The sequence below is a fragment of the Callorhinus ursinus genome, unplaced genomic scaffold (genome assembly GCF_003265705.2).
Source record: "Callorhinus ursinus isolate GAN/ISIS: 27379988/994484 unplaced genomic scaffold, GSC_fseal_2.0 scaffold39, whole genome shotgun sequence".
Classification (NCBI taxonomy): Eukaryota; Metazoa; Chordata; class Mammalia; order Carnivora; family Otariidae; genus Callorhinus; species Callorhinus ursinus.
The window spans coordinates 5,034,836-5,054,991 of record NW_027397101.1 but is presented as its reverse complement, the minus strand read 5'-3'; the positions used below and the strand labels follow the sequence as shown (position 1 = coordinate 5,054,991).

Genomic DNA, 20,156 nt, shown 5'->3' with positions numbered 1-20,156 from the left:
ACTGCTGCTGTTTGAGCACTTCCTTATTTTCTGGCACTACAAGATGCTCCAGGCTCATCTTGTATATTTCCTACAGTCTTAGCCATTCCTCCAAGAAGCCCTGGTTTCATTATTGGAGAGTGGTATTAGAAACCAAGACCCAGGCACTGTGCTTCTAGACCCTCCCAGATGGCAAGCGAGGAAATTTATGTGTGCATGCTAATCCTTGGAAAACAACTATTTATAATTATTTCTATATGCAACCATCTGTATCCATCTTAAACTAAACATTAAACATGAGTTTATAGTGATATCTCCCATTCTAATCTATTACACCACAGGGATCATTCTAGCCTATTCCTCTTGCTCATCTGTAACCTCCCACTTCAACAGTGAGAAACCTGGCTCCCAGATTTACTTAATTTACTTAATTGCTCAATTCCAGTATACACATATAGTGGTACTAGAATTGTTAACTGGTACACCCATAGGAAATAACTTTATCAACTACAGCACAGTATTTAGGCACAGTTCCTTTTGCCTTTAGTCTTACAAACTCCACTCATTTCCAAAGAGACTTAGGTCAGCACCTTTGTCCCCAAGCCCCTTCAGTGAGGTTGCTTCATACATTTTTAGTATAATTTGATTGTTTTGTCATAATTTGCATTCCATCCTGGAATCCTTTGATCTCTTATTTATATATTATCAAACTAAATAATTTAAGTTTTATTTTCAACATGGGGTAGGGTGAGGGTGACAAGGGGAGAAGACACTGACGGAACTTGAAAGGGAAGGTACCAATTTAGAGATTTTCTTAAGTTTCTGTCCAATAACTGCTTAAAAATAGAAATTCACTGAAAGCTAATATATTTTTTAAATGTACTGAAATCTTTACATACAATAAGGGACATGGTAAAGATCAAAAGTAAGAAATGTAGCTCCCTTTCACAACTGAAACATGGATTTTTTTCAAGGCGCTTTCAGTAACTTTATTCAATTCTCCTAGTTGTAAAATGAGAATAAAACATTTTGTATCCAGGACTAAGAATGTAGGTATGCTGATAGTATTCTGCCACTCAAGGATAAAATGTTAGTTTCAGTAAATATGGACTCTATGCCTTGGAGAAAATAAGCTCTACCCAATTTTACTTTTCACACAATTGTAAAATTTTATGTATTTTCACACAATTGTATTCATAAGGCTTTGTAACCCTGATGATTATTATCTGCTCCTATCACTAAGGAATTTTTTCTGTCTAGCAACCTGGGATCCTTAGGCATTTTAAAGTCCTTAAAGTATCCAAACAGTTACCAATATACACCCAGATTTATTTGTAAGCATGTGGAGGAGTTTAGAAAGATTTGGTGGCCATTCATGGATGATTATCTTGATTGTAATAAAATTACCCCCAAAAAAGACAAAAGGGAGAGAAAACATCATTTGAGGATTTCTTCTGTGAAACAAAATTTATTATTCTTGTAAGGCTGCATATGTGCCATTTATTTACTAACATATAATCACGAACTCCCAAGGATACAGTTTAAACTCCTGCTATGGTCATGCATTTTATTGAATTATCAGAAAAGGAGACATCACGAGTAAATCTGCCAAGTCAATCTTTGCAGGAAAAAGATATGCCCAAGCACCTCTTCGGTTTCTTTATGGAAATCAGCATTTATCTGTAACTCATTCCTACTCAACACCTGACATGTAATAATGTAATTCACAAGTCTAATCTCTTTCTGGGTAGTGAGCACTGAGAAGAAAGCCATGTTTGAAGCCATTAATGAGTATTTCTTCCAACTACTGTCAATAGATTCTTCTTCCCCATTATTCTAATTCAGAAATGAAGTATCTGGGAGTGTTAAAAACTATGATTTCCTAAATTAAGTATTCAGAAGCCATATTTTATTAAATCTTACTGAGAACCCTACCCTTAATAATTTCAAAAAACTTTAAAGATACAATAAGAACACCTGTTTCTTTCCCTCATGGTCTCACAAGAATATCCAATAAGTTATTCTATATATAAATCAGTATGCTTTTGTACTGGTGTAAGTTTGCACCAACCCTGCAATTTCTCAAAGGCTGCCTCAGACTCCAACAGAAATAAGACAAGAGGTGAACTCATTCTCAGTGGGGCGGGAGACCAGAGCAGAGAGGTAAGACTAGAGGTGAGGAGAAGGATAATTAGAGCTCAAAGTCAAAGTGATGCTTAAAAAAAAAAAAAAAAAAAATCTAAAAGGTTTTTGGGGGTGGGTTGGGGAAGAGATCTAAGCAATTTCCCAAGACCACTGCTTCTGTCAAGGGAGTCATGCTCTAAAAGAAAGAGCTCAAAACAAGTTCATTGAGATCAGCCTTCCTCCAGCCAAACTCTGCAATAATTACTGTATTGATCTGCAGTACATTAGCACAAACAGGTAAAATAATGAGGAATCAATGAAGTTTGATTTTAAAATTCTCAAATTCTAAGAACCCTGAACAACTGTTGGAGGAAGGGCAAGAAGAAAAGCACAAACGGCTGCCTGAACACCTCAATACCTCATCAATCCCTTCTCTCCACACTAAAAACCCGGAGTCTCCTGGGGTCAAATGGGAAGAACCGCGGCCAAAGGAGCAAGTGTGCAGTCTCGGCAGGGCTGTGTCATGCGCCTCAGAAACAGACCTTTCCAGTGTTTGGGGGTTCACACTATATGATAAGTGACAGAGTCCAGAGAGGCACGGCTGCCAAAAGACAGGTTCAGTAAGAAAGTCCCAAAGCAGAGCTGGCTTTATTTGGAAGCCCTTGGCCAGGCTTCAGACTGACCCAACTTGGTGGCAGTTTATTCCCTCGGGGGGAATATGAAGGAACTTTGAGAAAGGATTTGCTCAGAGACATGTATCACTCCCATCTATAGCACTGAGGTCGCCAGCAGAGATCCCAACGGAGAGCTAGGCTCGGGATTTAATCATTAGGCTTGCCTTTCAATCTCCTAACTGTGAAATATAGGGGCTGAAAATAAAGTAATCTTTTCATCATGATTTAAGGAAATAATCCTATTGAGAGTTGAGCATGCCTGGGAATTCACCTACTTCACTGTGGGCCTAGGGATTTGAGGCTAGATGGGTAATGCCACAGAATAGAGAGAAGCATCCTTGCCGAGACCGTCCCCTGTCAAAGAGCATCCGTGCAAAGGCTCATCTCCCAGTGTGTGAGATTAACAGGCAGGGGGCTGTGGAGCACCCGGATAACCTACCTGCCGCTCTGGTCTGAGGTCCATGTAACGGATCGCCCCTGGGGTTTGGTGCTGTACCATATCCTTATGGCATGAGGAAAGTCAGTAGCTGTCTGAGCCCCTGTCTTCCTGATCTGTAAGTTCCAAGTGTCAGTGTCAAACAGGAGCTCCCCACAGCCAGGAGCCTGGCTGCAGCCAGCATAATAGTCTAACTGCTCCCGCCAACGCCCTGCAGGCAGAGTGACAAGTTCATGTACAATCTGATTCCTGAGCTCCTCGGAAACAACTGTGAGCTTGGGAGACCTTGTAAATTTGTCAATACCTGGCACAGCAGCAACATCCACCTCCTCTACCTTCAACACAGATAAATCACAGCAGTCCAACACTAGCAAAAAATCCTCACTCCCATGATTCCCTGTGTCACAGCGGTACTTTGAGCTAGAAATCCCAGAAGCCTGTTCCTGGTTGTCATGGTTACCATCTTTACCAGAAGTATCTTTTTCACCTTTACCACAGATTGCAAAATCATTATATCCTGTTTTAGATGAGAAGGTCCTTGTATCTGTCACAGGACTATGGCAGGGTGCAGGCATCCTAAAACTGCAGGCTTCGTTTGACTCTGATCGGCAGGTGTCCTTGGTGGAACCACTCTGTTTCTCGAATCTGTCCCCAGACTCAAAGAAAAGCACTATGGTGCCCTCAATGATTTGACTTTCGAAATCCACATCTAAATCCAGTACATAGTGCTTCACAAGTATGTGGCTGGTGTTGGCCATGAGAGGCAGGTCATCCCGGGAAGGGTCCAGCTTTATGTCCATGGTGTCGGTTGTTGTTCGAGAGCTTTGTTACAATCTCAGAAGGGGCTTCCTATCTGCCTTAATCTTCCGGAATCATAAATGGCTGCTTACCAAAAAAACACCTGGTGTCACAAATTGTGGTTCCACAACTTTCAGTCCCCTGGCAAAGAAGAAAAACACAATTAGACAAAATTCCAAACAAGACCCTAAGTGTTCCTACAACCACTGCTTCAGCAAACTGACTACCTCCTTAAATAATCCCCCAGTGTGGTAGAAGCTCAGGGCTAGAAGGCAGACTAATCTTTCTGACTGACATCAAAGAAAGCTGCATTATGGGTTTCTAAAAATATTTCAATTACCAATGGAACGAAAGGGGCCTCCACAAAGCCCGAAGAATGGTGCTCTTAACTAGAACAGTCCTTGTTTTGGGAAAGAACAATTGTTATGCAAAAGCATAACAGAGCGTCACTGTGCCTCTTGTTTTAAAAGATATTAAATGCATCGTTTCTAATTTTGTGCATCAAAGATAAGTGATTGTTTCTCTACTGTGATTCTAAGTAACAAATGTGAATGAAGGCTAAATGGCCTCATACGTTTTATTCTTTGAGAATAATAATTTAATACATAAAATGTAACTCCAGGGATTAATGTACTTTTCACATTAGGACTGCTCTCATATCAGCACTTCCAGTAAATTACAGGAAAATGAGCCAATTTACCAGGAGTGCATTCTAAGTATTCCTTTGAGATTGTTCATGGAGATTTTTCAAATTTATAGTTAAATACTCAAGGTATATCATTACATCTTAATAGCTGAAAACCCATTAACATTCTGGATAATAGCCTTCTTGTGGCAAAAAAAAAAAAAAGTCTTCTCATTTGGAAAAAAAAAAGTATGCGTATATCTATAAAAGGAAAAAGAAATTAAAATGTAGAAACAGATGTTGTAATAAAATGCCCAAGTTCTTCATAAAAGTTCTGAATCAAAATGTATTCTTATTTCATAATAGCAATCCACCTAGAAGAAAAATTATTACAAATTATTTCAGTCCCTGTTGTGTACCTGATTTCTTTCAGCGTATGCTGTTCTTTATTTTTTATTCTTTTACCAAAAATGAAAAAGGGGGGGGAATAACAACTCTGACAGAGTAGATATATTTAAAATAATTTTTGTATTTCTAAATATCAGGAGGTATTCTTGTATCAACTACAAAACAGTATCACCAGCTTTTCAAGTAAAACTGAGCCCTCCCTTTTCATTCTGTTTAACTGCTCCTCACCTCCCCTCAGATTTTATGTGCCTGTCTACTAGACTCTTAATTCTCTTCCTTCTAGAATCTCATTCCAGAAATCAAACCTACTTAATTTTCACCTTCTACATCTCCACAGCCTATTTCCTCAGGAAAATCTTACCCACCCTAAGGGGTAAAAAAATCTGACTTCATGCTACTTTCCCAGTCGTAGAGACCATACACCCTTTGCATCCTTGTCCTCTAGCCAAAGGGCCTGCTCAACACTCTGCTCCCTAAAGATGACCAGACACCAGGCCTCCATGCTCTTTGGACTAAGCCATGTGCCATACCTGGAGTGCACCCACAGCCACCTGCCAAATTCTGTTCTTTCTCCACACCCAGTTTAAATACAATCACCTCCTGAAATCCTTCCTTACTCCCTATTCTCCCACCCTTCACCAAACTGCATGTGGGAATATACAATCTGCTTTTTTTAAAGTAATGGGAATTGAGAGAAATCAGGGATGCAAAGAATACTTTGAGATTACTTTATAAAGAAGCTGGCACTCCCCTTGGTTCTAGAAGAATCAATGGGCAAAAGGAAGAAGGCAGAATATTTCCTTTTCTGCAGGAAAGCAATTGAACTTGTCGTGTAAGGAATAACAACCTTCAATAAAGCCCTTGGGTATATCTATGTAATGAAAAACAACGGATGTTAAAACGTCATCCTGTTGGTGTTTGGGGCTGCTAATATGCAGTCTTTTGTTGATTGGGCTCTTTAAAAAACCTTACTTAATATTTTTTTTAAAAACCTGAGTATATACACACACACAGACAAGAAGAAAATCTGAATCAGCTGAGACAAGGGTTAACTTAGTGGCTGTGTACACCATGTCTGAAGAACTGTCTAACTTGTGTAACAATATAAATATAACCATTCATTGTCTAACCCTAATAGATCCTTTCATTTATTTGTGAAATTTAATATAATTTAAGACTCAAACATATACTACAGAGCAGTTTCCACCACTGCTTTGTGACTGGTGGCAGATAACAAGGCGGCCTTCGAGCCCCAACCACAACCAAGCCTGTTAATATCACCTTGTCACCCTAACTGGCAACAGTTTGCTCTTGGGTGGATTCTTGAGTACACTCCCCATAGTTGCAGTTCTAACTCTTTTCTTCTTTTAACTTTCTAGTTCCATGCCTGCTGACTCATTCTCAGTTGATTATTTGGCCTCCTACTTTACTGAGATGATTTCAAATCTCTGAAACTCCATCATGGCTCAAGTATCTGTAGTTCTTCACAACTACTGCCTTCTCCTTTCTGATTCAGAGGAGACAATATCCCTTCTCACCAAAGCTAATTCCTTTCCCCTTGAATCCTAGCTTTTGGGGTCTGAAAGGGCCAAATGAATGGCACTCTTCTTGCCCATCCAAATTCTGAACATACCAAAAAGTAAGATGAGGATATGGCAGAGGGATACCAAAATATCACCATTATTACTGATGAAGGCTAAACTGAACAATATGATTTAGTGTGGGAGCCAAAGGTACTTGAAAATTGAATCCCCAAATTCAAAAGATTTACCCACAGGGTCACAGGAAACACTGGATCAGGTCAAAGCTCCCAGAGGAGAGGGTACCCTCCCCAGGAAAGAATTAGGGCCTGGGGAAGTAAGGAGAAAAGCTCTCCAAGTTCAGGATTGCTGCCCAAAAGCAAAAGGGAAGACCTGAAAAGAGCAGAACATGCTCAATTTCGTGTTCTCACTCCACCTCCCTTAAGGTAGAAGAACTAAAGTGATCAGCAACGTTACAGTAATTAAGCTCCCCTCACAAGACAGGAAACATCAGAAAGAAGAAAGAGCTCCCCCACCCCCTCCCCGCCCCGCGCCCCGGAACACTATCTCCTTCCACTAATTTGGAATCTTGTTGCATTTGACAAAAAAATGTTTCTCTTGCCAACATTTTCTTCCTCTCAATGTTTCCATCCTGTTCCTAATGTTTCCAACACCCCCCAGGGCTACCATCTTCAAAAACAAACACTGCAATACATCCATCAAAGCATTATGTTGTACACCTTAAAAACTAATACAATGTTATATGTCAATTATATCTCAATTAAACCAGGAAAAAAACAAACAAACCAAACATTTAACCCTGTTGCCTATGTTAGCTAAGTCTTTACTTCTTTGCATTTTGGAGCTGACAAATTCCTTAGGGCTCACTTAGTCGAACTCTCCAGTTTTACAAATGATGACACTGAGGCCCAGAGAGATAAAGCAATTCGGTCACTCAATTCTGATGCTTTTCTCCTTGCTGATTCTTTCCCTTGGAATTCTCATCCTCCAGCTCTTGTGGCCATTTCCTTCATACTGTCCAAGTCATAAATCAAATGTCACCTCATAAGACTGTCTTCTATATTCTCATTCTATCTTGTCTACCATCTTCAAGTTGTGTGGACTAGACTCAATTCATATTCTAATAGCTTTGGGGGTAAAAGGAGAAGTTTCGGGCCAGCCCCAGAAGATTCAGATCACGGTCACCTCTGTCTGGTTTCCAACCTAAGTTATGTATAATGTGTGAATCTGTTAGAATTCGCTGCTTATTACACCTATTTCCTCCTTGCCTTGGCTTCTTAGATGACCTGAATCTCCTTTCTCTGCAACTATACAACTCTCACTGATGTCAATCAGGGTCACAGTCCCATGTTTGGGGAAGAACTGAACTTACTGTGGTTGCAAATGCTTGTACATGGCCACCTTGTAAGGCCTCTCTCAGCAAATAATAACCATATTTCTAAGCAGTCTGTTGACTTCAGCACTTCTTGCCATTATTGTGCTCCAATTTAAAATGCCAGCCCGTCTCACTGAAGCATTTTTCCATTCTCTGTCATAAGCCATAACATATAAAATTCCCCCCTTTATCAAACCCAATGGTTAGTTTCTAGTGGCTAACCACTGCTGCCTCTAAAATAAGTGTACTACGTGCTATGTATTTTAAATGCTTAAATGATTGTCTCAGCAACACCATTAAAGGCTTTAAAAGAATTAATGTACAGCAATATTTTTCTTGAGAAAGGCGGGAGGAGGGGGAGGAAGGGAGGATCAAATACTAAACAGAGTTATGGCACGGGGAAGAAACTGCCTTGCCACTTTCCACCACCCAAACGGAAATGCACACATCTACAAATGTGTAAAATAGCCTCTGTAGAGCCATTCCAGATCCCTCTAAAGGGAGTAATTTCATTCTCCTTTCAAGCTACAGGCCATGGGTATCATTCTCATGACCCTCAACTTACCCTGTTTCATTTTGCAGCTACCTCTACCTTCCAATGGTCTATAAGCAACTAGGGATTCCTGATTCATCTCTCTGTGCATGACCACGTTAAGTAGAATGCCCTACACATAGTAGGTTCTGAGTAAATATCTGTGGAAGTGACATCTGAGGGCATTTATAATTTCTCGTTATCCACAGAATAGGGGTTCTGGCTTGCATAGGTCTAGTAGAAAGTTATGCTTAACCACCATCTTCCTCCAAATAGCTCTCAATTTTTCTTTTTTTTTTTTAAATATTTTATTTTTTGACACACAGAGAGACACAGCGTAGAGGGAACACAAGCAGGGGAAGTAGGAGAAGTAGAAGCAGGCTTCCCACTGAGCAGGGAGCCTGATGCGGGGCTCGATCTCAGGACCCTGGGATTATGACCTGAGCTGAAGGCAGATGCTTAATGACTGAGCCTTCACCGGTCCCTCTATGCCACATCTCTTTTCCTATAAGCAACTCAAGAGAAAGGGAGAAATTGCAAAAATGCTTACTATATAGTACTGAGCACACTATGAGTAGTTACAAAATATTTAATTCTACAGACTACTTGTTCAGAGGAAGACAGCTTTCTGCTATTCCAAGTGTGTTCATTCTGTAGGATACAATGATTGTTCTTAATGACAGCTAGTTTATATACCTTTATATACCGAAAAGTATACTGTTTCTGAGCATAGTTCCTCAGACATTCAAATGCATATAATCATAGGAACATAGCTTATTACTGTGAAATTTAATAAAATAATTTCAGAATTAGAAGGACTCTTAGAAGTACAAATGTATTATTTTGTATTTAAAAGTGTCACACTGACATATTATTCTGTAACTTATTTCTTTCACACAATGGTTTTGAAATACAGCCATACAGATGCACATAAATCTAGCTCGTTTCCTTTAACTGCTGCTTAGTGTCCCTATATGAATATTCTACAATTTGTCTTTACATTTCTCAGCTAATACTTAAATTCTTTTAAATTTTTCATTATTACAAACCATGCTGCAATGAACATCCTTATATATGTCTGCTGGTGCACATGTGCAAGTGTTTCCTGGATAAAACACCTAGAAATTCCATTTGGCCTGAGATTGGTATTGTCATACCTGCTTTCTTTTGGTTTGTTTTTTCCTGATGTATCTTTTCTATCCCTTTATTTTTATTGTTAACTGCTCTGGGTTGTTTTGCCTTTTCCCTTGGATATCTTTTTAAAGCAACACTTGGCTGCATTTAAAAAATATAATTATGGGGATGCCTGGGTGGCTCAGTCAGTTAAGCATCTGCCTTCAGCTCAGGTCATGATCCCAGGGTCCTGGGATCGAGTCCCACATCAGGCTCCTTGCTTGGCAGGGAGCCTGCTTCTCCCTCTACCTGCTCTGCCTGCCGCTCCCCCTGCTTGTGCTCTCTCTCTCTGACAAAAAAATAAAATCTTTAAAAATATATATATATCATTTTTAATAACTGAAGTAAATTTATTTACATTATGATTACTGTTATAACAGCACTGATCTCTCAGCCAATTATTTTGTGTTTTCCATCTACTATGATTTTCTTTGCTACTCAGCTTTTACTTTTTCTACTTTTTGTTGCATTTTTTCCGAGTTTTTTTCCCTCTACTGCTTCATCAGTTATACAGTCTATTTATTTTCTTTAACATGCCTACTTCAGGTCAATCTCTAGTAGTCTTCTGAATAATACAAAGACCCTAGGAAGTTTTATCATCAGTTTCTCCTTTTCCCCATTCTCTATCAGCTTCCAGATTATTGTTGCCAGTGTCTCAGTATCACATTGTTTTTAACAACCCTCACCCAACTTAGAAAAATTGAAGTCAATACTTATTTGTATTTGTTTACCAGCTTCCTTTCTCATGACTGATTCATACAGTCCATTCCTTCTGTCAGGGTTCAATTTTGTTCTAGTTAACTACTGCCTCCTGACAAATTAACCCAAAACTTTGTGGCTTCAAACAGCAACCCTTTGATTATATTCCGTGGGTCAGGAATTTGGGTAACACTCAGCTGGGCCATCTTATGAATATGACTATAGCACTCAGTGGTACTCAGTTAGATGATGGGCTTATCTGGGGGTTCTGATGACCAGAGTAGCTACACAAAGCCTCTTTAATATGGAGGTCTCAGAATAGTTGGGACATTTTATATGGCAACTGGTGGCCCCCAAAGCAAGTGTCCCAAAGGACTTCTGACCTAGCCTCAAAAGTCAACTACATTCTATATGGTTATGTACAGCTAGCTAGTCCAGATTCAAGGACAGGGAACTCAACTTCACATCTTAATGGGGGGGGTCCCTGGGTTGCACTGGAGAGTAGCCTGTGAGATGGTAGATACTGTTATAGTCATTTGGGGAAAATACAATTTCCTTTTTACTTAAGTAGATTTTTAGGCTGATAGTTATTTTCACTTAGCACCTTGAGTACATTACTATATTCTGACATCTCTTTTTTTGGATAAGAAGTTTGGTATCAATCTTCATTTCTTGATATTTATGGTTTTCCCCCGGTAGCTTTTATATTTTTTTTATTATCTTTGATGTTCTATTGTTTCACTCAATGTATCTAAATATGGATTTATTTTTATTTGGCTTGCTCAAGATCCAGTGTGCTCCTTCAGCCTGAGGAATTCTTTCCATGTATAACCCTGAGGAGACAGCAAATCTCCTTGGCTCCCTACTGAAACAGTGTGATGGAATTTTCTTTCTCCAGTCACCGCTTCACGGCTTCTAGCTTTACACAGATAACTCAGTTTCAGTTCTCCACATGTACTAGGTCTATAGTCAGGTACCTCTTCCTTGATAGGTATCAGGGCCCCCACCCCTTCCCGCCCCCCTGCCCCCCTACAGCTATTAAGCCTATTCTCATTCCTCTGTCAGAACTTCTCAGGTTAGGCTCCTATTCATCATCCTGACTTTATAATCCCCCTCCATTTTGGTCAAGTAGGATAACTCCTTCTTGGTTGTGAATTTGCGTGTGTGTGTGTGTGTGTGTGTGTGTGTGTGTGTGTGTTCATAGGTGTGTGTACGTTGTTGCACTTTACCCAGCATTTCTAAATACTTGAAGTGGGAAGGGGAATTTCCTTATAATTCAGTTAATCATACTGACCAGAAGCCCACAAAGCCTGCTTTACCAATTAAATGGTCCACACCCACAAGTCCCCCGGCTTAAAAAGTTTTCATGCAGGACATGCTTTGCTGTATAACTTTATAGGCACCATAGCTATAGATTCCCTTTCATCATCACAAAAGCCTCGAGAGATGCTTAAAGACTGAGAGCGGGCGCCTGGGTGGCTCAGTCAGTTAAGCGACTGCCTTCGGCTCAGGTCATGACCCTGGGGCCCCAGGATCAAGTCTGGCATCGGGCTCCCTGCTCAGTGGGGGGGTCTGCTTCTCCCTCTATCCCTGGCCCCTGCTCATGAGCTCTCTAATAAAATAAATAAAATCTTAAAAAAAAAGAGAAAGGATAAGAATACGTGCAAAGAAAGAAGCCAAGATGCAGAGAAAGCTGGACCATATTACTCATTCATTCAATATGTGGAATCTTCTTCTATTCTCTTTACTAACTCTCTCCCTCTCTCTCTCCCCCGACCATGTCCTTGAGGAAATCTTTACTGACCTCACTGATTAAGTCAATTTCCCAATTATTAGATCTCATAGCACTGAGTACTTCTTCACAGTTCAATAGTTTTAGTTTTACATTTTTTGTTTGATCATTTAATATTCTTCTTCCTCTTAAATGAAGGAAAATACCACTTCTGGTAATAGCAGAGTAGCTTTTATCAGACCAATGCTCCTACTGGCAGCACTTATAAACTCTAGACAACAACAAAAATCTGAAGGCAGGTGAGAGTGAGCAAAAAGCTGACAAAAGCTATAGGGAGTTGACACTTAGGAGAAGGACTGGCACTGAGTTTCCCTGTCATAGTTTTTCACCTGAGGGCATGTCCTAGTTGGCCATATGCAGCTAAAATTCAGACTGAAACCTGCAATATTACTGGCTAAAAAATCAGAGAACAGAATTCAGGAGTGACTCAGCACCTGGATAGTAAAGAAGGAAAACTTCAGAAAAGGTATGAGTCCCATATTCTGCATATATACTGCCCAATTTTCTAACAAATCCCTGAACCATCCATGTTAGGGGCAGACCAAATAGTTCAAGTACGGCTAAACGTACTGAACTAAGATTTCTGTTTCTGCCTACTGCGGGGAAGGCAAATATGGAAGTTTGAGTTCACCTATGTAACTGTCTGCTAATACAAGACATTAATACTCTTCAGAGGAGCATAAATCCAGTTTCTATTAAAGTAGCAATCACAGGGCGCCTGGGTGGTTCAGTTGGTTAAGCGACTGCCTTCAGCTCAGGTCACGATCCTGGAGTCCCAGGATCAAGTCCCACATCGGGCTCCCTGCTCAGCGGGGAGTCTGCTTCTCCCTCTGACCCTCTTCCCTCTCGTGCTATCTCTCATTCTCTCTCTCTCAAATAAATAAAATCTTAAAAAAAAAAAGTAGCAATCACAATATCCAAGATAAAATAAAAAATTATTAGATATAAAAAGAAACAAGAAAATATGACCCATACTTAAAGAAAAAGCAATCAATGGAAACTGACTTGAGTGGACCCAAATATCAGAATTAGTACAAGCAAAAAATTTAATATAGTATATTAGTATTATAATTAGGGACATAAATGCTATAATCAATGAACTAAAGAAAACTCAGCTGAGAAAAAGAAATTGCCAAAAAAAAAGGAAATTCTAAGAACTGAAAACTACTATATCTGAAATTAAAAATTCACTGAAGTTTAAGAGCAAACTAGAGATTACAGAAGAAAGAATAAGTGATCTTGAAAATATTTATATAGCAATTATACAATCTGAAGAACAGAGAGAAAAAATGTGAATCAGTGAACAGAACCACAGGTACCTATAGGACAAAGGTTCAACATATATAGAATTTAAGTCCAAGAAGGAGAGATGAATAAGAATGCTGCAGCAAAAAATATGTTAAAAAATAATGAGCAGTGAGAACAACCAGCACCCAGATTATGGTTCCTAAATACCTTTTCCAATGAAAGGAACCAGGCCTCCTTGGAGAAGGGGCCGATTCTAGGACTGCGGCAGGAAAAATGCAAGATCATATAGATGCTCTGGGCTCATCTTCTACTCAAAGGTTTGAGCGATTACTAATCTGTCTGCCCAAAAAGGAAGAAAGTTAAAAAAAAAAAAAAAAAGGTGTGGTGCGGGGATTGGGCATCTCAAAAAAACAAAAGAACTGCAGGAGCTTTCAATGGCCAAAGGTAGAACAATCTGAACAGGAAAATAATGATGGTATTGGATTAGAACCCAAAGAATAAAATAAATAACCTATAACTCTACTCTGATAAAAACAAATGATTGATAAATGGGAAGGGAGGGTACACCTCCCTTAAAGAAGAATTCCAAAGAATAGAAGTAGATACGACCTCTTCCAGAAGGCAGGGGGAGGGCTTAATTTCCTTCCTTTTGAGTATGAGCTGCACTTAGTAACTTGCTTCCAAAGAATAGAGAATGGGAAAGAAAAAATACTAAGTTTAGAGTAGTGAAATCTGGCAGACAAAAACTTAACCACATTATCAAGGTTAGTAACACCAGTGATAAATATGTTGGTATCATTATCCCCTGATAGGATTCAATTGATGAGAAGGGCACCTTACCTCTGTAGTATTCTTCCCCAAATCCATAACCTCAGTCTAAGCTTTAGAAAACATCTGACAAACACACATTGAAGGACATTCTAAAAAATATTTGGCCAGTACTCTTCAAAAATGTCAAGGCAATGAAAAGCAAGTAAAATCTGAAAAACTGTAATAGATTGAAGGAGACTTGGGGGTATGATAAAATGTATGTGGTATCCTAGACTGGATCCTAAAACAGGGGGGGAAAAAAAAGGACCCTAGTGGAAAAACTGTTCTTAGCAGCACTGTGCCAATTTACTTCTATAATTTAACAAATATACCATAATTACGTAACATGTTAACATCAGGGGAAGCTGTGTCATACACATATGGGAGCTCTATACCATCTTTGCAAATCTTTTGGTAAATCTAAAAGTATTGCAAAAGAAACCATTTATTTTTAGAATAGTTAAGATTTTCCAAATTTGGTGAGAGATATAAATTTAAAGATTCAAGAATCTGAGAACAAACCCAAGCAAGATAAACACAAAGGAAACCACACGTAGGTACGACATAGTCAAACTGCTAAAAACCAAAAATAAGGAAAAAATCTTGAAAGTAGCCAGTACAAAATGATATTACATGCAGGAGGAAAAAGATACAAATGATAAGTGGTCTCTCATCAGAATAACACTTAATGTCTCATCAGAAATAATGGAGGCCCAGAAAATAATGGAATGGTATCTTTTAAGTGTTAAATGAATTTGGGGGAGCACACTTGCCTCACATATATTAGTCCTAAAATATTATTTATTTTATAATAATTTGCTATGAAGTCCTTATTTTTGTACTTAACCAAAACAGCAGCCTATTTCTGCTTAAGTTACCCAAATTTCTGAATGAGCGGGGTCTGAACTAATTTCCACTTTATTCAAAATTGGTATTTCCTCTTATTTATTTTTAAATTTTTAATTCTATTTCAAAACAAATACATACTCTATATTAACACTCTCCAAAATAACTGGTTTTTTCCCTCCTCAATAGAAATTCTCATGAATCATGGACACATTGACATAGCATGGAGCAGGTTTTCTACTCAAAGGTTTGAGTGATTACTAAACTGTCTGGCCCCTCAGAACTTTTCTTTCAGCTCCTCATTTTCATATCTCACCAATTTGATAGAAATGGTTCACCAGTGCCTGAAACAGGTAATAAACAAAGTCGAAGTTATTTTTAAATAGCAGAAATAAGCCAATCATATAAAATCACCTTTATCTCTGCTACAGTTTTGATCTTTGAGGTTAGGATATGCCAATATGCCTTCAGTCACTTTATTTGGTTTCTAGCATTTTAACTTTTGTTCATTTCTTTTTATTTTTGTTCTACTTTGAATAAAAAAGCAGTGTTAAAACAACATTAAGTTATATGTTTTAAATGACCAAGTACCAGGATATTCAGTTTAAATTCCCTCTGGAACCCTAATTCTAACAGCCTATACCCCCCTGTATAAATATATGCTACAATAGGGTCTTTCATTGCAAAACTCATACCTGCGAGGCAATGTCATTTATCACTGAGTAAATAATGCAAGATAACATACTGAAAAGGGGATTTTGCTTTAGTCCCTTAACTATAAATAAAAATATGTAGCACTTTGCAGGATTACCACACGTAGTATGATATTAACTTAAATACTAATCTTTAAGCCAAACTGTAAATAAGATAAACTGTGGCTTCTGGTCTCAAGTTTTAAATAGCCTCTCTTTTCTTTAAATTTACTGCTTTATGAAGCATAGAAGGGTGACTGCATATAATTTGCGATCATGTAATGAAAGAACTATTGTGATATGTATATGTAGGGGGAAAAAAACACAACAACTGGAGTTAATGTTGTTGTGGGAATTACAGAACGTGCTTGTGATGAAGATCAGTGCAATGAAGCCAAGTCAGAACCAGAGTCAAAGGCCTTTTCCCGGATAAAGAAAGCAAATCACTGTCAGCTGTGGTTTGATTTATATATTATAACCAGTCAAGGGTGGGGGCAGAGGTCTAAAATGTGAAAACTGAAAACAAAACTGATTTTATTCACATCAGTATATGACTAGCCTGAATTATGCTTGAACATGATGTGATATGATGGAATTCAGCCTCCCTGATGGCAGCCTGTGTTGACTCTGGCTCTTCTGACCCTATCTCAGCATCCAGATGCCATTCCTCTGGTGCCTAATGTGTTTATGCTCACATTATCAGCAGGCATTGGGTTGCAGAGATCAGACTAGAAGTGATTTCACTATTTTTGAAGAGGAAAGAATTTATCCCTCTGATTGCTACTTGCTTGTAAAGTAGAGCTTGTTTCAGTTTTCTAAAGAGTGACACTTAAGGGAGCCTAGGTAGCTCAGTCAGTTAAGCAGCTGCCTTCAGCTCAGGTCATGATCCCAGGTTCCTGGGATCGAGCCCCACATCGGGCTCCTTGCTCGGAGGGGATCCTGCTTCTCCCCCTCCCTCTGCCTGCCGCTCCACCTGCTCGTGGAACTCGCTCTCTCAATATCTCTCTCTCTGTGTCAAATAAATAAGTAAAATCTTTAAAAAAAAAAAAAGAGTGTCACTTAAACTAAATTACAGCAGAGTTATGGCAAAAGGATTCCTGGGAGAACGCATTACATTATAGAAAACAGGAAATTTCACTTTTCTACCCCTTTCTCAAGAAGTCATACTTGCCCCATGGCGGCTGACCCCCGAAGGCACGGGAAAGGTTATTTACCTGCTGAACTACAGGTCTAATTCCTCCTTAGATGTGTCTTTATCAACACTGTTTTGCTGCCTGGCACTATCAACAATTAAAGGTTTCATAAACTAGAAAACAACTTATCTGTGTCAAAACCGTTAGATGTGTCAATCGAATACAACAAAGAACTCATCAATCCTAACACAGCCTGCTGTGGGTACACCTCTCCAGAAGCTGACTTTGTCTTCACGGAATCCCTTTATCCTTCCCTCTTATCTCTTTGCCATCTCGTTTAAGGCACAAGACCTACTAACAACTCTCCATTATCCACAGGCAAATAACTTGATTTGTTAGTTTTATGAAAAACCAAAAGCTAGTGAAAACATCTGTCAGAGATACTTTATCTAGAAGAAGAAATAACTGATTCTTACTGAGTGCTTACTTACATATCTGAAACTCTCCTAATCTCCAGCAATGTTTTTTATTCTTAGTATTCCCTTTTACAGATGAGGAAATGATGTTCACAGAAGCTAAGTGTACAAGATTACCAAGATTTTTTTAAAGATTTTATTTATTTGAGAGAGAGAGAATGTGTGCGTGAGCAGGGAACCCTATGCGGGGCTCGATCCCACGACCCTGAGATCAGGACCTGAGCCGAAGGCAGACGCTTAAACGACTGAGCCACCCAGGTGCCCCCCCAAGACTACCAAGATTTGAACTCAAGGAGCTGGACTTAAGAGTGTTCTTAACTGCTCTCTCATGGCCTCTACCACATGGCAATGCTACAGAGTAACAAGACATGCTACCTTGTATCAATGTCATGTGGAACACCAGAGGCCCATCACAGACAACAGCAAAGGTGTGGGGGAAACTGAGGGCTGGGACAGGACTGTGGAGGACAAATAATCTGGTCAGGAAAGGGAGGAGTGGGCACAAACAATAGACCCTGTATCTCTGCCCAGCTCTTACCCCATTCTAATACCTAAAAGAAGAGAGAACTCCATGAAAATGAGAAATTAGTTAACAGATGATTTTGACAGGTAGGAGTTTTGCGATATATCTCAAATTTTGGTCTAGAGTAACTATAACATCACATTTGTATTCTTTTCATACTTTTAATAAATAATGATTGTGTTTCTAAATATTAGATATGTTTAATTAAATAATTTTATAAGTCCATTTTTTTTATCACATTTTTATTCTTCTTTTGACCATGATTGGGGATTATATGACTCCCCCCATTACTCTGTCACTTAGTGTTGATTAGAATAAGAAGCTGAATTTTCTAGGCTGGACGCCATTTCACCGATGCCCTCACTAGGGCTGCTGAGTCCCTGCTCACTGAACTCGGACCACATCATTGCTCCACCCCAGTAATGCCCCACCGTTCATTGGCAAATTCCCGTCCATTTCCCCTTCTAACCACCCTCTGTCTGCTACCTTGCAGCAGTTAACCTGGGTCACGGCACCATTCCTCTTCGGCAGTGCCCATTCCCACCCCCAGGTTCACTCCACGCCTTTGCTCTCCACTCCTGCCCCTGCCATGGACCACTGCCACCTCTTCCTTCCTTCCCACATCTATGCCTCCACTTCTCAGCTGATGGGAGCCTTTAAAGCTACTCAGATTCTCCTGTAGCAAAAACAAACAAACAAAAAACCAAAACTCTAGTAACAGCAAAACATGCTTTCCCGTCCTTGGCCCAACAGCTACCATTCTAGCTTTTGCCTTTGTTATGCTATCAAACTTTTCCAGCCAACAGTTCATACCCTCTTCTATTTTATGATCACACATTTCTTATAATTGAAATCTGTATCTGCCCACACCACTGCACCAGAAGTTTATTTTTAAACATTCACAGTGACTTCCTTCTTGCCAAATCTAGCTTGACCTCAGTTCTTCTTTTCCTTGACTCTCTGTGGCATCTGTCACTACTAATCTCCCATCACCTCTGATGATTCCTGGTAGACTGTACAGTCTACACCGCCTCTTACATATCTGCCCCCAGACAATGGACGTCCCCCAAAGCCCAATCCAGGGCCCTCTTCTCATTCTGGAGTCTGTCTTGTGCTCACATGTCCAGTACTTGACTAATCTCCTTATGGAAAGGGCTCAGCTCCTGACCTCCAGCAGTCCCTGTCACCTGTATCCAAGGCAACGTGTCTCAAACTCTCTGTGGTGAAGGGCTAGTTATTTTTTCCTGTTACAGGTCAACACTTTTGTAAAACATAATCAAAACAAATCACAGGGCGCCTGGGTGGCTCAGATGGTTAAGCGTCTGCCTTCGGCTCAGGTCATGGTCCTGGAGTCCTGGGATCGAGTCCCGCATCGGGCTCCCTGCTCCTTGGGAGCCTGCTTCTCCCTCTGCCTCTCTCTCTCTCTCTCCCTCCCTCTCTCTGTCTCTCATGAATAAGTAATAAAATCTTTAAAAAAAAATCACAAAAAGAAGGAAAGTAAAAAAACATCCAAAATATAAGCCCAATTATTTTATTATCGGATTTAACATAAGCACAATAAGAATAAACCAAAACAAGGGAAAGATAGTTACTATAATAGTTTATAAATGATTACTCTCTATTTTTGTACTTATCTCCTTGTGGACCAACCACAGTGTGTGGTAACACTGGCTGGCAGACTCATCCTCAGGGAGCACAGCTCTGGAGGCCTGCAAGGCATCCAACTGACCCCTATCACTCGCTAACACACACCGGCTTCCTGATTTCTGCCTGTTAAGACAGCATCACTCTCCACTGGGTCTAAAAGTTGTCTCATCTTGACTCCTCCCACCTTTGTAACTCTACCCAATCAATTATGAACCTTTAAATTCTATTCCTTCAAATTCTTTCTTTTATCCAGTTCTCCACATTGCCTCCAACAACCCGATCCAGAAACCAAGACCACGTAGTTGAACTACGATACAACAACCTTCTAAATGAGTCACCCTGGGTGATGAGCAGTCATTAGTGCTATTTACAAACATTTCCAGTTCTTCTTCCCAGGTTCCTAACCCTCAAACATGGAAGGATGGCAATTTCTGGAAGCCTGTGATTGCTTAATATTTCATTGCTAGTACCTGAGCTTCCAGAGTGCTCTCTCCTCTCTCTTAAGGCAAACAAATATGAGATGGTGGCTAGGTGGCTATTCTATCAGCCTGGGCACCACTGAATGATTATAAGTAGAGCACCCGGTTGAGCTGTGACAGACATGCAGCATAAGCAAGAAACATAC

The 20,156-nt window shown here is 39.7% G+C and overlaps 1 protein-coding gene across 9 annotated transcripts in view; it reads right to left on the bottom strand.

Annotated features, from left to right (window-relative positions):
- AOPEP (aminopeptidase O (putative)) overlaps positions 1–20,156 on the bottom strand; it is a 347,107-nt gene that overhangs the window by 302,170 nt on the left and 24,781 nt on the right. For all 9 annotated transcript variants that reach the window (XR_012374760.1, XM_073880702.1, XM_073880706.1 and 6 more), the window contains exon 2: positions 3,217–4,152. Coding sequence is in view for 8 of the 9 variants with exons in the window: in XM_073880702.1 (XP_073736803.1) it covers positions 3,217–4,013 (797 nt within the window). In the remaining variant the exon portion in view is untranslated. The remainder of the gene's footprint in view (positions 1–3,216; positions 4,153–20,156) is intronic.